General features: G+C 43.0%; 1 protein-coding gene across 1 annotated transcript in view; it reads right to left on the bottom strand.

Moving 5' to 3' along the window:
- Window positions 1–4,398: 4,398 nt before the first annotated feature.
- The window catches only part of wdfy1 (WD repeat and FYVE domain containing 1), a 36,373-nt gene continuing 21,951 nt past the window's right edge, over window positions 4,399–18,820 (bottom strand). The window contains exons 7-12 of the mRNA XM_061918852.1: window positions 16,898–17,024; window positions 14,169–14,274; window positions 13,241–13,342; window positions 13,030–13,160; window positions 12,829–12,937; window positions 4,399–5,910 (exon numbers count right to left, since the gene is read on the bottom strand). Of these exons, the coding sequence (XP_061774836.1) occupies window positions 5,851–5,910; window positions 12,829–12,937; window positions 13,030–13,160; window positions 13,241–13,342; window positions 14,169–14,274; window positions 16,898–17,024 (635 nt within the window). The 3' untranslated portion in view covers window positions 4,399–5,850. The remainder of the gene's footprint in view (window positions 5,911–12,828; window positions 12,938–13,029; window positions 13,161–13,240; window positions 13,343–14,168; window positions 14,275–16,897; window positions 17,025–18,820) is intronic.

Below are 18,820 nucleotides of genomic sequence, written 5' to 3'. Positions count from 1 at the left end.
CATTTATTTGTATACTGTATGTAGCATTGTTAACCCAACCAGGAGGTTCTCCCAGCAGCTCCACACACTATTGACTTATGCAACATGTTTACTTGACCCACTTCCTGGGAAACTTATCAAGGAGCTGTTTGTAATATTAGGACCGTCAGTGCTAAATATTATTAACCTTTCACTTTCCTTTGGTAATGCTTGCCAAGCATTTAAAACAGTGGTTATTCATCTTTTGCTCGATTCTGACCTCATGGTAAACTGCCAGCCAGTGTCGCACCTCCCGTTTTACTCTAAAATCTTCAAATAAATTGTTGCACAGCAGCAAAATGAACACGTAGCGGCTAACAATCTTTGTGAAGCCTTCCAGTCGGGGTTCAGGGTAAATCGCTGTACTGACACAACTCTCACAAAAAGGACTAATGATCTATTGCTGATGATGGATGCTGATGCGTCATCCATGTTATATACATACATACATACATACAAACCCCGTTTCCATATGAGTTGGGAAATTGTGTTAGATGTAAATATAAACAGAATACAATGATTTACAAATCCTTTTCAACCCATATTCAATTGAATGCGCTACAAAGACAAGATATTAGATGTTCGAACTCATAAACTTTTTTTTTTTTTGCAAATAATAATTAACTTAGAATTTCATGGCTGCAAAATGTGCCAAAGTAGTTGGGAAAGGGCATGTTCACCACTGTGTTGTATCAGCTTTTCTTTTAACAACACTCAATAAACGTTTGGGAACTGAGGAAACTAATTGTTGAAGCTTTGAAAGTGGAATTCTTTCCCATTCTTGTTTTATGTAGAGCTTCAGTCGTTCAACAGTCTGGGGTCCCCGCTGTTGTATTTTACGCTTCATAATGCGCCACACATTTTCGATGGGAGACAGGTCTGGACTGCAGGCGGGCCAGGAAAGTACCCGCACTCTTTTACTACAAAACCACGCTGTTGTAACACGTGGCTTGGCATTGTCTTGCTGAAATAAGCAGGGGCATCCATGATAACGTTGCTTGGATGACAACATATGTTGCTCCAAAACCTGTATGGACCATTCAGCATTAATGGTGCCTTCACAGATGTGTAAGTTACCCATGCCTTGGGCACTAATACACCCCTATACCATCACAGAGGCTGGCTTTTGAACTTTGAGCCTATAACAATCCGGAATATTATTTTCCTCTTTGTTCCGAAGGACACCACTTTCACAGTTTCCAAATATAATTTGAAATGTGGACACAGAACACTTTTCCACTTTGCATCAGTCCATCTTAGATGATCTCGAACCCAGAGAAGCCGGCGGCGTTTTTGGATGTTGTTGATGAATGGCTTTCGCTTTGCATAGTAGAGCCTTAACTTGCACTTACAGATGTAGCGACCAAGTGTATTTAGTGACAGTGGTTTTCTGAAGTGTACCTGAGCCCATGTGGTGATATCCGTTAGAGATTGATGTCGGTTTTTGATACAGTGCCGTCTGAGGGATCGAAGGTCACGGTCATTCAATGTTGGTTTCTGGCCATGCCGCTTACGTGGAGTGATTTTTACAGATTCTCTGAACCTTTTGATGATATTATGGACCGTATATGTTGAAATCCCTAAATTTCTTGCAATTGCACTTTGAGAAACGTTCTTGAACTGTTTTACTATTTGTTCACGCAGTTGTGGACAAAGGGATGTAGCTTGCCCCATCCTTTCTTGTGAAAGACGGAGCATTTTTTGGGAAGCTGTTTTTATACCCAATCATGGCACCCACTTGTTCCCAATTAGCCTGCACACCTGTGGGATGTTCCAAATAAGTGTTTGATGAGCATTCCAAAACTTTATCAGTATTTATTGCCACCTTTCCAAACTTCTTTGTCACGTGTTGCTGGCATCAAATTCTAAAGTTAATGATTTGCAAAAAAATAAATGTTTATCAGGTTGAACATGAAATATGTTGTCTTTGTAGCATATTCAACTGAATATGGGTTGAAAAGGATTTGCAAATCATTGTATTCCGTTTATATTTACATCTAACACAATTTCCCCACTCATATGGAAACGGGGTTTCTAATAAGGCAGACAGTTGACTTTGGAATATTTGGGAGTGAGGAAATTTCACGACTGGATCAATTGCACAGGCGGCATCCTATGACAGTTCCACACTGGAAATCACTGAGAGCAGCCCATTCTTTCACACATATTTGTAGAAACAGTGTCCATGCCTAAGTGCTTGATTGTATACACCTGCCTCAGGGCCAAGTGATTAGAACACTTGATTCTGATCATTTGGATGGGTGGCCAAATACTTTTGGCAATATAATGTATATTTCAGTTGGTTGGACATGATTTGGAGAGGCACATGCACACACACACACACGAATGTGTGCCTTTCCAAATCCTGTCCAACCAACTGAATTCACGACAGGTGGACTCCAATTAAGCAGTAGGAACATCTCAAGGATGATCAGTTGAAACAGGATGCCCCTGATCTCACCTCTGAGCTTCATGGTAAAGGATGTGAATACTTGTGTACATGAGTATTCACATAGTTTACTCACATAGTTTACTATTTTTTTAAATCTTTCACAAATTGCTAAAAAAAAATAAAAAAACTTTTCACATTATGAAGTATTGTGTATAGAAATAGTTTATTCCATTTTGCAATAAGGCTAAAACATAAAATGTAAATAAGTGAAGCACTGGTAATACTTTATGGATGCACTGTGTATTACGCAAATCGAATAGTCACCCCAAAAACTGGTATCGAATTATGAGATGTAAAAAAAAAGATTACCACCTTTACCAAATATACTGTAAGAATCAGTTTGAATAGAGAATGGGATCTGACCTAAATCTTACCCCAAAAATCAGAGCCAAATGAATTGTGTGTTGATGTATGTTCACATCCTCAACATGAATATCCGATATGTATTAATCCAAGTTTTAAATTAAATGTGGTTTGAAAAATGCAACAGGAAAAAAATACATAGAAAACATATTGAAAATTAACTAGAAAGACCAGGCTGTATTTTTTTATACATATTGCATGTATATACTGTATGTGGGCCCTTGTTACTGTTATGAGTACCTCTAAAAGCATGGGGAAAACCCTAGAAATTATTTGAATTACATCATATAATTCAAGGGTCGGCAACCTTTACCACTCAAAGAGCCATTTTGACCCATTTCACAAAATAAAGAAAATAATGGAAGCCACAAGACTCTTGAAATTTATAATGAAAGAACACTGAATAGTTTTTTTTTGCTCTGTGCTATGTACAAACCAGGGGTTTCAGACACGCGGCCCGCAGTTAATTATGAAGATTTGATGTTAGTGCGGCCAGTGAGTTTATTATGAATACCCTTTATTGGCATCACGCATACTGTACAAATCCTCCCGATTTGTGCGGGAGACTCGCGGGTTACAGAATGACTGTTCCCGCGGACGTCTGCTGAGTAAAACCAATTCAACATATATAAGGGCGTGCTGCAATGGCACTGTCTTTAATGCCTTCCACAAATTGTACAAACAGTTTACCAATCAAGTCACGAGTTGTATGTGGCTTCTGCAGAAGCACACATGTGACTGCAAGGCATTCTTGTTCAACAGCCATACAGGTCACACTGAGGGTGCCAGTTTAAACAACTTTAACACTGTTACAAATATGCGCCACACTGTGAACCCACACCAAACAAGAACACATTTCGGGAAAACATTCGCACTGTAACACAACATAACAAATACCCAGAATCTCATGCAACCCTGACTCCTCCAGGCTACATTATACACCCCGCTAGCACTCCGGCGTCAGTTAAGGTGGGCGGGGTTGGGGGGCGGGGTTTGGTGCTAGAGGGGTGTATAATGTAGCCTGGAAGAGTCAAGGTTGCATGGGATTCTGGGTATTTGTTATGTTGTGTTTATGTTGTTTTACAGTGTGGATGTTTTCCCGAAATGTGTTTGTCATTCTTGTTTGGAGTGGGTTCACAGTGTGGCGCATATTAGTAAGAGTGTTAAAGTTGTTTATATCACAACCGTCAGTGTAACCTGCATGGCTGTTGAACAAGTATGCCTTGCAATTGCTTGAGGATTGTAATAGAGGTTTCACACAATACGTGACCGGCCGGCACGCACATAGTGTTGTGTAACAGCCGGCAAAACTACATGTTTTAGAAGATGATATGGGTATTGCCATCACGGTCCGCCCTCAATGTTGCTGTCCGAGTGAAAATCACAGTATGCAAACCTCAGACAATTTTAGGGAAAGGCACTGGGGTCAGAAATCTCCCGGTGAATTCGGGAAGGTCGACAAGTATATAACTGAGCCACACCGGAGCCGCGTGTTGCCGACCCCTGCCCTAGTTCAACACTATGTATTGACTCACGCGGGAATAAAAAAAGACAATAAAACATACTTTACATGGATAATAAATATTTTACTACAAATATGAATATACACTACATAATGCAAAAGTGGAAAGTGATTACATTTGGACATCGGGGCAGACATCTAGACATTAGAATTGTACTCACATATCAACTAGCAAAGAAAGTGAAGGGTTTGTGCAATTCAGTGCAGGGGTGAGTTTATAGAACAATATGAGGGGGTAAGGGAGAGGTGGAAAAAAAAAACATGACTCAAACCAAAAGACATCCAGACGTTGATGGCAAGAGAAAAGAAAACAGCTACGAGAATGTGCCCTTCTCTCTTTAAGGCGGCTGATGGAACAGTTAAGATCAGGGCTGGAAAGTCGACATTTCATGTGAACCAAGTGCGTTATGATAAATGGAATGATCCCTCATTGAATAATGCATGTTTTACATTCACAAGGCCTGCTCACAAACAGGTCAGTGAGATCTTTACATTTTTACACCTTAGCAAGTGCTTAATGATGCTGCTGCAAAAAGAAAAAAAAAGAAGCATGGGAGACTTTGCAAAGATGACCTGTTGCTATAGCAACGCACTCCCAGTTATGGAGGGGGACGCGGGGTCAGCATTAGCACCGCTTTAAATACTCACAATATGAGGGATTTACACGTGACAAGGTGGCCATGGTAACAACAACCAAAAAAAGAGAGGGTGATAATCCATTGATGTAAAACCTCCTGAGTGCGGTTTAAGGCCAACTGGTGAAAAAGACGCAAAATCATCTAAAGTGGGAAATAACATGTGATCGGAAGGTCTACATTTGACTACATGTGGTCTTTTCTACACAGATGCAACAGAAGTACGCCATGGCAAGTCTGGAATTTGTCAACATTACAGTACCGATACTTAAAAAAGCCACAAAAAAGTATCAGAAGTATTAAATGTAAACACTAATATCAACACTCGTCCCACAGGAGGAGACATTAGAGTACATGCACACGTTTACACTAACTGTTGTGCTTAGTGCTGGGGTGTGTGTGTGCTAAAGAAGCCATCACACATTCATGTAGTGCGAAAATGAAAAGATCATTCCAAATGAAAAAGGGACTGCCGAGACATACGTTACTAGCATACACACGCATACACGCACGCACGCACACACACGCACGCACGCACGCACGCACGCACACGCACACACACGCACACACACGCACACACACGCACACACACGCACTCACACGCACTCACACGCACTCACACGCACTCACACGCACTCACACGCACTCACACGCACTCACACGCACTCACACGCACTCACACGCACTCACACGCACTCACACGCACTCACACGCACTCACACGCACTCACACGCACTCACACGCACTCACACGCACTCACACGAACATCCCCCAGGAGCTGGAGAGTCCAGGCATGATGGCGATGATGCACTGTACAGAGAGAGGGGTTTCCATGACACCGGAAGAGGGGCCGGACCCAATCAGCGAGGAGAAAAGCCTGTTGCTAAGCTACAGCCAACCACCTGCGTCATGTCCCAGATCTGTGGAGACAAATAGGCGATGAGAAGAAACAGGCAACTGTCTTTTTTTTTTTTTTCTTTACATGTAATCTTTCATTTCTTATACTAATTAAAAGTAATTTATATATAACCAGAATGAACAATATGTCGCATATATTGTGTAGTATGGGAACAGACTTGCAGCTGTCGGAGTCTTTTTGTCCGCAGCAGGACTCCAACCTGGGTTTAAATTGAAAGGGTGCCACTCTTGATACATTTTTACAATCTAAACAGTGCTGCTGATTCTAATACCAATCATCTATGAGTGAGATTGGCCGATACTGTATTTATGGTGAGTGTTAATAACAGTTTAACAATATCAACACAATATTTAAACATGTTCCTTATTCTCTTTCATTACATTGAGCAAAACAAAGTCAAAGGTAAACAGTAACTAAAGAAAATTTAAAATTATTATCCATTCCTCATTTGAATTAGGGACGTGGCAATCGATCGGACACCGATCAGTATTGGACGATGTACGTGAAAAAGGATTCAACTATTTATTTGTAGTCCTCTGGCTGACAAGCAAGTAACAGCTAATTGTGTGTCTCCATACACAGTATGGAGCCGCTCTTTAAAGCTAATAATAATATCCTCTAAATAAACTGCATTTCTTAGTATCTTACATATTAACATAATGTTATCAGTATCATTGGAGGATGAGGCTAAACATGTTAGACACGGAGATAGTAAAAATGTTGCTTATATTGTTGGACTGGCAATAGCACTCACCATATATATATTTATAAATATACTGTTATTTTGTATATTGGTATCAGCCAATCTCACTCGAGGATGAACGGTATCGGAATCGGCAGAGTAAATCCATGCTCGAAACATCACTAATTCAACACTTGTGGTTTTTGCACTTAAAATCCTCCGGTGTCCAGGAAATTTGTCACTGAGAGTTTACCAAAAACAACTAAAAAGGATTTTGAGAAGATAAAAATATCGACCTAATCACAGTACTATCGTCACCACCAAAGTATGTATCGATCCACCCTCCTCTTACATGTCATGTACTGACTGTGACAATGCTGAAACACCAAAAGTTGCTGTTAAATTACCCAGTTTCTAGACTCTTTTTTTAATCTAACGTATTTTTCGGATTATAAATAGCTCCGGAGTATACGTCGCACCGACCGAAAATGAATAATAAAGGATAAAAAACATATATGTCGCACTGGAGTATAAGTCGCATTTTTGGGGGAAATTTATTTGATAAAATCCACCATCAAGAATAGGCATTTGAAAGGCAATTTAAAATAAATGCAGAATAATGAAGAACAGGCTGATTAAGTGTACGTTATATGATGCATAACTAACCAAATGCTCCGGAGTATATGTCGCACCCCTGGCCAAACTATGATAAAAACTGCGACTTATAGTCCGAAAAATACTGTAATTGTTAATTTCATGTTAAATCTGCTTACTTCCTGCTGGAAGGTGGTATGTTTTTGGTGTTGTTTCAAGCTACCTTAGCTGTTAGCATGCCTTCTCCTGGCTTGCTTACAATGTTAACATGTTTAGCCTCGTGTTCCAGTGATAATACTAGATGATATTGCTACTTGAGATACTAAAAAATGTAGTTTATTTGCCGTAAGGGAAGTGAATATTAATAGCTTGAGGGAGCGGCTCAACACTGTGTATGGCAACAGACAATTAGCTGCTCGTTACTTTTTGTCTGAGGCACTAAAAATAAATAAAGTTTCAGCCATAAGGCATTGGCACTTGTTATCGGGATTAAAAGGCATTGGCAATGGCGATCATGTACTTTTTCACTAAAGTGGTGGCCAATAAATTAAAAATGCTAAACGAAAAACAAATATCATATTTTCTGGACTATAAGTCGCAACTTTTTTCCAACGCTTTGAACCCTGCGGCTAATTTATGGATTTTTTTTCACTCACGGCCATATTGCTTTGTATTCAACAAAGTTTTCAAATTATACAGACAGACACTGAAAAGGTGTGTCATTGTTTGTGCTATGGCGCCATTTTTTTGGACAACTTTGCTCACTACAGGTGCAGTGGGTGGAAAATGACGATGACTTCTGTTTTGTTTGATCATTAGTTTTACCGCGCTGTTACAGGCACCGTTTGGAACCAATTAAGGCATGTCAATAAACGTATACAAAACCTTTCGTACCCCTATATATCTGTGGCTAATATATGTAACAATATCTTTGTATTCTAAAATTTGGCCGGCTTAAATACCACTAGCCCTGGAAATATGCTGCACCCTATACTAGCCAAACAATACATGTTATCTGTGTTATAGGTGACAAAAAATGAATGTCATAAATGCGAAGGTGGTCTCTTCATCCAGCTTTGCCACAGCCAGGGCAAGTTGGTACCACTGCCCTGGCACGCCGGCTTTTGTGTGCCAGCTTACGGTAGAAGCAATCGCATTAATTAATTGACTCCCATTAAGAAATGCAAAAAAAAACCTTTGGAAGTTTCTTTGAAGCAGAGAGGGACAGTGAAGAGTATAATGATAATTATAATACACAAGATGGTGTGTGTGTAGATGCGTGCGTGCGTCTCCATGGGTCGCCACCTTGTCGTGGTGGAGAGCCTTGTGTGTTCCAATGAACCTAAGAGCGATGCCGTCGGGAGCCTCGGCTCCTGGTAGGTTCAACCATGGCGGTAAGGTCGAGGGGGAGGTTCCAGACGAAGCGCGATCCAAAAACCTCAACGGCGGAACTGGCGGATAATGACGCGTCGCCTCCGGCAGTAAAGGCGGATGAAGGTTAAAGGTGCCTCACTGCCTACTGGGTGCACCGTGTGTGTTTGGCTACGGGAGTAAACCCCTAACGACAAATCTGTTCGGAAGACCCGCATCAGGCAGCCATCAACAGACCAGTGTGCTGGCAGTCTTCTGCAACTCCTTCCTGTAGAAGGTCGTCATGAGCTTTTCATGCCACTGGAAGACGTAGGGGGGAGCCAAGGTAGTGAGGGTAGTGACTGCGCACCACTTTCTTCACTCTAATCTACTCCTTGCGCAGGCCTGCTCCAAACACCCTCACCCCCTTTCCCACCCCATCCCCTCCCCTCCAAGTCCTGCGGCGATGGAGAAGGGTGGCAGATACAGGTCTGGATGTGACTGGGAGTATCTAGCCCAACTCTGCACGCAGGCGGTGTGGGATAGACGGTCGCTGAGGTACTGGATGGAACAGCGTGTCTCTTCGGCAGCTCCCCACGTGACTGAGCAGCCCCACCCTGCTCACCCTGAGATGGGAAGGGCCTAGAAAATGTGGCCTAAAAATGGTCTGTTCCTCCCCTCCCGGGCAGCCTACCGCAGCTGCCGGGTCATCCCCCCATGCGGTCGAAAACACAAGAATAAAACCCGACTGACACTCACACTAGCGACTTGGAACGTCCGTACGCTTTTGGATGTGCGTGATGATTCATCTCGTGCCCGCAGAAGAACAGCGTTGGTGGCGCACGAACTGAAGAGGTATAACATCGACATTGCGGCCCTCAGCGAGACCCGCTTCCATGGAGAGGACTCCATAGCCGAGGTGGGAGAAGGATACACTTTCTTCTGGAAAGGGCTTCCGGAAGGCTCCCGTCGCCTCCATGGTGTAGGCTTCGCTGTGCGGACCTCCCTACTTCAGAAGCTTCCCGAATCTCCAGTTGGCATTAGTGAAAGGTTGATGACCTGGAGGATTCCCCTCACAAATAACCGTTACTGCACCCTCATCAGCGCCTATGCCCCAACACTGATTGCCGACCCTCAATGTAAGGAAGAGTTCTATGCCTCCCTGCACTCCGTCATCAGCAAAACACCACTCACTGACAAGCTCATCCTTCTAGGGGATTTTAACGCAAGAGTGGGCTCGGACAGTGTACTGTGGAGGGAAGTGATGGGTCGGCACGGTGTTGGCAAGCTCAACAGCAATGGTCTCAGTCTTCTCACTCTGTGTTCTGAGCATCAACTGGTCATCACAAACACCTTGTTCCAACTGAAAAACAAGTACAAAACATCCTGGCAACACCCTCGCTCTAAACACTGGCATCTCCTAGATTACATCATCACCCGCCACGCGGACAGGAAAGAGGTGCGCATCACTAGGGCCATGCGTGGAGCTGACTGTTGGACTGAGCACCGCCTGATCAGAACAAAGATTGACTTAGAAATACGTCCTCAACAGAGAAAAACACCACCTTCCAAGAGGCTCAACTGCGATGCACTGAAGTCCACGCACTGCGTCAACCAGCTCAGGAAAAATGTAGCAGATCAGCTGTTCAAGATTCCTGAAGTGCCACCAGAGCTGGACACTGGAACTACCTGGAGCACCCTACGCGCTGCCCTCCACCAGGCGGCCGTGGAATCTATAGGGTACACCACAAGGCGACATCAAGACTGGTTTGACAATAGTGCGCCAGGAATCTATGACCTGCTTCAGGCAAAGCACAAGGCCCTTGCAGCTCACATATCAAACCCTCAATCCACCGTCCTGAAGGCTCAGCTCATCCGCCTCAGAAGTGAAACCCAACGCACCCTCAGAGCCATGGAGAATGACTGGTGGACACAGAAGGCCCGCGAAATACAACATCACGCAGACACCAACAACTCTCATGCCTTCTACGACTCCATCAAGTCCATCTATGGCCCACAGAGGAAGAACATCACCCCAGTTAGATCAGCTGACTGAACCACTCTCTATAAGGACAAACAACAGATCCTGGACAGATGGGCTGAGCACTTCAGGGTACTGCTGAACACCACAAACCCTGTACAGACAGACATACTCTCTGACCTCCCATGCCTGCCCCCTGTAGACTCGCTGGACTCCTCTCCAAGCTTCTCAGAGGTACTCAAGGCCATCAAGGGTCTAAAAAACAACAAGAGCCCAGGCCTTGACAAGATCCCGGGAGAAATCCTGAAGCACGGTGGATATCTCCTGCACCGCAGAATGCACCAGCTGATCACTGCCATCTGGTCGTCTGAAGTCATCCCACAAGATTGGAAGGATGCTAACATCATAACGATCTATAAGCGCAAAGGCGACAAAGCAGACTGCGGCAACAGCAGAGGTATCTCCCTACTATCCGCAGCCGGGAAGGTGCTAGCAAGGATCATGTTACATCGAGTAGCAACTCATGTAACCGAAAACATCCTGCCCGAATCTCAATGCGGCTTTAGACGTGATCGGAGCACCGCAGACATGATCTTTGTGGCCAGACAGGTACAGGAAAAATGCAGAGAACACCGCAAAGACTTGTACATGGCATTCATTGACCTGTCCAAAGCCTTCGATACAGTAAACCGGGACTTGCTGTGGGAAGTACTTGGAAAACTAGGTGTACCAGCAAAGTTCTGCAACCTACTGCGACAGCTACATGATGGCATGCAGGCCTGTGTGAGCAACGGCGGCCAACAATCCCCATTTTTCAGTGTGGATGTGGGGGTCAAGCAAGGGTGTGTCCTTGCCCCAACCATATTCAACATGTTTATTTCCACTGTCACCCTCCTGTCCCATAAACACCTGGACCCCACAGATGGGATTCAGATACAATACCGGCTGGATGGTAACCTTTTTAACATCCGTCGCCTCCAAGCCAGCACTAAACTCACCACCCAGCATATTCTGGAACTACAGTATGCAGATGACTGCGCTGTACTTGCACACTCACCAGAGTCTCTCCAGCGCGCACTGAATGTGGTAGCCTCCATCTACAGTGCCATTGGTCTTCAGATAAACACCAAGAAAACACAAATACTCGTGCAGGAGTTTACTCCCCAGCCAAACACGCCAATCTTCACCCTTGACGGGCACCCATTAGCCACCGTCCACCACTTCACCTACCTCGGAAGCACCCTGTCGCCAACCTGCACCATTGACGATGACGTCCAGGCCCGTATTGGCCTTGCCTCTGCTGCCTTTGGAAGGCTACGGTCCAGGGTTTTCCTGAACAGGAATCTAACCATCTCCACCAAGACAGTCGTGTATAAGGCAGTCTGCCTCTCCACGCTGCTCTATAGTTCCGAAACCTGGACACCCTACCAGAGGCACATCCAGAGTCTCGAGGCCTTCCACATCCGCTGCCTCCAAATGATCCTGGGTCTGACCTGGGAAGACAGGGTGCCCTACACTGAAATTTATGACCGGACCAACACACCCAGCATCACAGCACTCCTTGGCCAAAAACACCTAAGATGGGTCGGACATGTGATTCGTATGCCAGCCCACCGCCTACCCCGTCAAATATTGTATGGCCAGCTTTCAGTCAGTCAAAGGTCTGCCGGGGGCCAGAAAAAACGGTACAAGGACCACATTAAAACTCTCCTGAAAAAGTGTGACATCAAACCACCAGCACTGGAGTCCCTGGCTGCTGACCGCCAGACTTGGAGCTCTACTTGCCACCAGGGAATCACTCATCTTCAGGAGAAGTTCACAGAGCGGAGAGCACAGCGGCGTGCACAAAGACACCAACGTGCCACAGCACCAGCGACCATCACCGCTGCCTTCCCCTGCCCCTCCTGTGACAAAGTCTGTGGATCACGCATAGGCCTGAGCAGCCACCTGGCTATGCACAGGCGAAAAGCACAACAATAACCAATCCAATACTTCGTTTGGAGCAACGTCATCATCGACATCGATGGACTGCCATAAGCAAGTAAGCAAGTAAGCGTGCGTCTCAGAGAATCGCAATCTTAATTTTAAGCGAGAAAATCATGATTCACATTTTATGCAGATTTGTGCAGCTCAAGTCCAGAACATGCAGCACAGCTTCAGGCTATGTCAATGAAAACACAGATCTTTCTATACACACAAAGCCCTGGAAACATTCTGAATGTTTTCTGCATGACTTTAAAGACAAATAATGTTTGCATGTGAACAAGAGGCCAAAATGCATGGAAAAATATGTTTTCAAAAGAACTGTCAACCTTCACAATGCGGTCACTTCCACAGGTGACCATCAGGCCTCTGGATGGGTCCATGTGCATGCGAGCGATGTTGTGTTTCCCCTCATGGAATGTGGCCAACGGAGTTCGACTGCAAATAAACAGACAAAAATCAGCACAGTTATCCCCAAGTGGTCATAAAGCAGAAAAAAAAAGCAAACGTGTACAGAAGACTTGACTCACTCTTCTTCCTTAATAGAGTCAAAACAGGCGTCGCACACCCGCACTGGGAACTCAAAGCCCATGATTGGATATGTGGAGCGTTTAGAACTACATTTCCCACACACAGCTTTGCCACACTTCCTGCAATGGTGCTGCAACACAGCAAACACGCCAATTAAGATTCAGTAGGAACTGTTACAAAAGCACCCTGCTGCTGACACAACACGTGTACCTGTCTGAGTCCCAATGTCTTGGTGTCCCACATCTGCTTGACATTCCAAAAGAAAGGCTGCTCACACTTCTGACAAGAGTCGCTTTCCAACCACTGAGGAGCCTGCAGACACATGAAAAATTAAAAGGTTTTACTAAATCAAAATAAAATAAAATGACAACAGATTAGCTTTTCAGTATAATAATTGTTCCATATCAGCCAATATAAACTAACATATACAAATTTTTTGCTCCAATTTTGGTGCACTCTCTCAGTGATCAGACAATCATTGCATGTAACAAAGTAGTTTGTTTGCCTGCATTTTATTCCCCTGAATCAAGTGACCAAACAAAGAATCCCACAAGTTTGCGCTACAGTTTCTGTGTTTTTTTAATGAATAAATAAGTAACCTTTGGGCCAAAGCAAGTTGTGACTGTGAGTGCCAGCACTTTAATGAAAAAGGTGCGAAATAGGGGGGCTCCCATTTATTTACTTGTATTATTTTGTAGTGTGGAATTTAAGAAAATTATTGATCCAATGAAATTATCACAGATAAGCGGAAAAAGATGGATGGATAACACTTATTCATATTCACAAATGTGTTTTAAACACCAATATCGTTTTATTAAGGATTCTTATGACATATGTCTATCTTTTGTGCTATTGTGTGTCTAGCCGTTGGGTAGTTTCTAGTTTTGAGGGGCCTACCCTGGTTGCCCTTTGTAAGTTACTTCACTAAAATAAAATATCAACCTTGTGTGCTTATTGGTGTGCTTAACTGATTCTCAAGCTTTCACGAGGTTATTGTATTGTTGCTTATATTGTAGATTTTACACGCAGACGGTCTAATCCAACTTGTTTTTTACTGTTATGGAAACGATATATACGTCGGATCTGGACACCCCCTAGTCACAACCCACACCCTTTGGAAAGTAATATTGCTGCAAACCTCCTCTCTGGCTGTGTCCATGTTCCACACGGCGATACCTCCGTCAGCTGAGCACGACATCAACTGCCTGGTCAGCTGCATGTAGCACAGAGCCTGGACACGCTCACTAAAAAAAAATTTAAAAACAGTCAAAACGCCGGAATGTTGAAAGGGTTATATAGTTTCATTATACAAATACTTTATAAGTAAAACAAAATAATATTAAAAAAGAAATGTGAGGTGAGTCAATGGTGTAAAAATGGGCAGGGGTTGAAGATAGTGAAAATCTGCATGGAAACCGGTGGAGTTAAAGACCAGGCAGTCAGAAGTTAGTGACATCTCTAAGGCCTGTGTGTGACAAAAGAGTCTGGAAGAGAGTGTCAACAAAAGCCACAAATGTACTGTGGCCGACAAGGGCAATTAACACACAAACTCACAAGGTATAAAAAACAAGTGCGACAGAAAAATGCTGCAATCACATGAAGCCTGCAGGATCAAAAACAAATGCAGAAGACCAATGTTACACACACAAATCCCCCGAAACACATGCAAGAGAGAATTCTGCAAGTTCAGAGAACAATACAGAAGTTTACCAGGCTATTGGTTAACAGTCATGCAGTTATGGGGAAAGTGTGCGTTTTTGTGATTTGCAGGATTTTTCTTTGGCATTTGTCTTTGATACTGCAGTGTTTACGTGATCTCTGCATTTTTCTTATACAAAATGTTCTCGTTGAATGTGTTTCATAATGTTTGTGGGTTGATATAACTTCTGTGTTTGGAGCGTTTGGACATTGCAGTGCATTTGTCCCTATCGGCCACCGTAGATATGATTAATTTTTTTATGAACATTTATTGAGTATGCCATCGTCAGTTCCATATTGTACATGTAGTACAGAATATACATACATATAGCTGGACAACAATCTAGGACTCAATAAAATTATTATTGTTGACATTTTTTTTCTTAAACATATCTCAAACGGGTAATGGGAAGAAGTTACACCTTTTGCATCCCACCGCTTTTCCATAGTGCATACGGGCCGTGTAACTAGTTATTTGAGACCAGTGTGAAACCAGTATGAAATTCAATGGTGATGCAAACCCCGTTTCCATATGAGTTGGGAAATTGTGTTAAATGTAAATATAAATGGAATACAATGACTTGCAAATCCTTTTTAACCCATATTCAATTGAATGCACTACAAAGACAAGATATTCGATGTTCAAACTCATAAACTTTTTTTTTTTTACAAATAATTAACTTACAATTTCATGGCTGCAACACGTGCCGAAGTAGATGGGAAAGGGCATATTCACCACTGTGTTACATCACCTTTTCTTTTAACAGCACTCAATAAACATTTGGGAACTAAGGAAACTAATTGTTGAAGCTTTGAAAGTGGAATTATTTCCCATTCTTGTTTTATGTAGAGCTACAGTCGTTCAACAGTCCGGGGTCTGCGCTGTCGTATTTTCCGCTTCATAATGCGCCACACACTTTCGATGGGAGACAGGTATGGACTGCAGGCGTGCCAGGAAAGTACCCGCACTCTTTTTTTACAAAGCCACGCTGTTGTAACACGTGCTGAATGTGGCTTGGCATTGTCTTGCTGAAATAAGCAGGGGCGTCCATGACAAAGACGGCGCTTGGATGGCAGCATATGTTGTTCCAAAACCTGTATGTACCTTTCAGCATTAATGGTGCCTTCACAGATGTGTAAGTTACCTATGCCTTGGACACTAATGCACCCCCATACCATCACAGATGCTGGCTTTTGAACTTTGAACTTTGCACTTTGCGTCGATAACAGTCTGGATGGTTCACTTCTCCATAGGTCCGGATGACACGATGTCAAATTTTTCCTAAAACAATTTGAAATGTGGACTCGTCAGACCACAGAACACTTTTCCACTTTGCATCAGTCCATCTTAGATTATCTCGGGCCTAGAGAAGCTGGCGGCGTTTCTGGATGTTGTTGATGAATGGCTTTCGCTTTGCATAGTAGAGCTTTAACTTGCACTTACAGATGGTGCGACAAACTGTAGTTACTTACAGTGGTATTCTGAAGTGTTCCTGAGCCCATGTGGTGATATCCTATAGAGATTGATGTCGGTTTTTGATACAGTGCCGTCTGAGGGATCGAAGGTCACAGTCATGCCGCTTACGTGGAGTGATTTATACAGATTTTCTGAACGTTTTGATGATATTATGGACCGTAGATGTTGAAATCCCTAAATCTCTTGCAATTGCACTTTCAGAAACGTTGTTCTTAAACTGTTTGACTATTTGCTCACGCAGTTGTGGACAGAGGGGTGTACCTCACCCCATCCTTTCTTGTGAAAGACTGAGCATTTTTGACATTTGATGGTAACTGCTTTAATACCCAATCATGGCACCCACTTGTTCCCAATTAGCCTGCATACCTGTGGCATGTTCCAAATAAGTGTTTGATGAGCATTCCTCAACTTTATCAGTATTTATTGCCACCTTTCCCAACTTCTTTGTCGCGTGTTGCTGGCATCATATTCTAAACTTAATGATTATTTGCAAAAAAAAAATTGTTTACCAGTTTGAACATCAAATATGTTGTCTTTGTAGCACATTCAACTGAATATGGGCTGAAAACGATTTGTAAATCATTGTATTCCGTTTATATTTACATCTAAAACAATTTCCCAACTCATATGAAAACGGGGTTTGTACAAAAACAAAGAAGAGATAGCAGATTGAGTGAGGTTGCATGACTTACTGGTGTCCATGCAACAGTAAGGTGCGCCCTTTGCGTCCCCCTATGTCCCACATGATGACGCTGTGGTCGGACGCCCCTGAGAAGAGTAGCCTATGGATGGGGTCCCACCACAAAGCTCCTATGCTGCCTGCAAAATATAAGAAGTCATTTTAACGTTTGAGCTTTGTTGGTGCCACCTCGCGCATGACGAAAAACCTACATGTGTTGACTCTTTATTTGCATTGAATTACAACTCTATGTCCTCTACAGTGTGACATAACTGATTATTTGACAAATGAGCATTAATAATTTTGACAAATTAGGTTATTAAGCAATGACACAAGTTTTAGCTAGCTTTTGATTAAGTAATTTGCATCTTTTCAATTTACAAAATTTTATATCAAGGCAAATGTGCCTCTGTGTGCGAACCATGTCTCTGTGTAGGAACGCTTTATTTATTCATTTTGTGGTCCGCCCCAAAGCAAAAAGCAGGGTGCAACATTTTGGGGAGGCGTAGCCATCCTGACCAATTAATGCGCTTTCCAGCACACCATCGTTTTTTTTTACCTTTTGTCCATTTTTACTACTAAATTTGATTCCCAAAAAGTAAACAGACGCTCAAAGAGTGGCAAGTTTTAATTGTGATGAAACCGGACTTTTGTGGGAAAAAATATGCCAGAGCAGACTTATTTCATAGCGGAGGAAAATACACTACTTTCAGCAGCACAAGAGCAGCACTCATGGTTTCTAACAGAACAGTGGGCTCCATAACCCTTAAAAGAAAAAAGTTCCGGACGACCTCAACTCTTCCTAGACCTGGTCGTGCAGCCAAACTAAGCAATAGTGGGAGGAAGAGCTTTGGTGATAGAGGTAAAGAAGAAACAAAGATCACTGTGGCTGAGTTTCACTGTGGCTGAGTTTCAGAGATGCAAAAGAAAGATGGGAGAAAGTCCACTATCAGTGCAGCCCCTCCACCAGTCGGGGCTTTATTGCACAGTGGCCCGACGGAACCCTCTCCTCAGTGCAAAACATATGAAAGACTGCATAGTTTGCCAAAAACACATGAACGACTCACAGACTGAGAAATAAGATTCTCTGGCCTGATGAGACCAAGATTGAACTTTTTGGCGTTAGTTCTAAGCAGTACTGTATGTGTGGAGAAAACCAGGCACTGCTCATCACCTGCCTAATACAATCCCACGAATGAAATGAAACATGGTGGTGGCAGCATCATCATATGGAGGTGTTTTTCAGCTGCAGGGACAGGATGACTGTTTGCAGTTGAAGGAAAAATAAATGCGGCCAAGTACAGAGAAAACCTCTTCCAGAGTGCCCAGGACCTCAGACTGGGCCGAAAGTTCACCTTCCAATAAGACAATGACTCCAAGCACATAGCTAAAATAACAAAGGAGTGGTTTCGGAACAACTCTGTGAACATTTTAGACTGGCCCTGCCAGAGCTTTGACCTAAACCCAATTGAGCATCACTGGAGAGACCTGAAAATTGCTGTCCACCAACATTCGCTATCCAACCTGGCCAAACTAGAGAGGATCTGCAAAGAAGAAAGGCAGAGGATCCCCAGGTGTGAAAAACTTGTTGCATCATTCCCAAGAAGTCTCATGTCTGTACTAGCTCAAATTGAGTAAAGGGTCTGAATACTTTTGACCATGTGATGTTTCAGTTTTTCTTTTTTAATAATTATTTGCATTTTTTTCTGTCAAGATGGGGTGCTGAATATACATTAATTAGAAAAAAAAATAACTTTTTTGACTTTAGCAAATGACTGAAATGAAACAGAGTGAAAAAAGTAAGGGGGTCTGAAAACATTCCATACCCACTCTATGTATACTTAAATGAACATACAGGGGTTATACATTTTGAACAAAGCACCAAGACCTGTAAGTTGGATAGAGATTTTTTTTTAAAGAAAAAGAACGTGAAGTA

Source organism: Nerophis ophidion, linkage group LG13 (genome assembly GCF_033978795.1).
Source record: "Nerophis ophidion isolate RoL-2023_Sa linkage group LG13, RoL_Noph_v1.0, whole genome shotgun sequence".
NCBI classification, from domain to species: domain Eukaryota; kingdom Metazoa; phylum Chordata; class Actinopteri; order Syngnathiformes; family Syngnathidae; genus Nerophis; species Nerophis ophidion.
The sequence above is the reverse complement of the archived record's forward strand: the minus strand, read 5'-3'. Positions and strand labels throughout refer to the sequence as shown.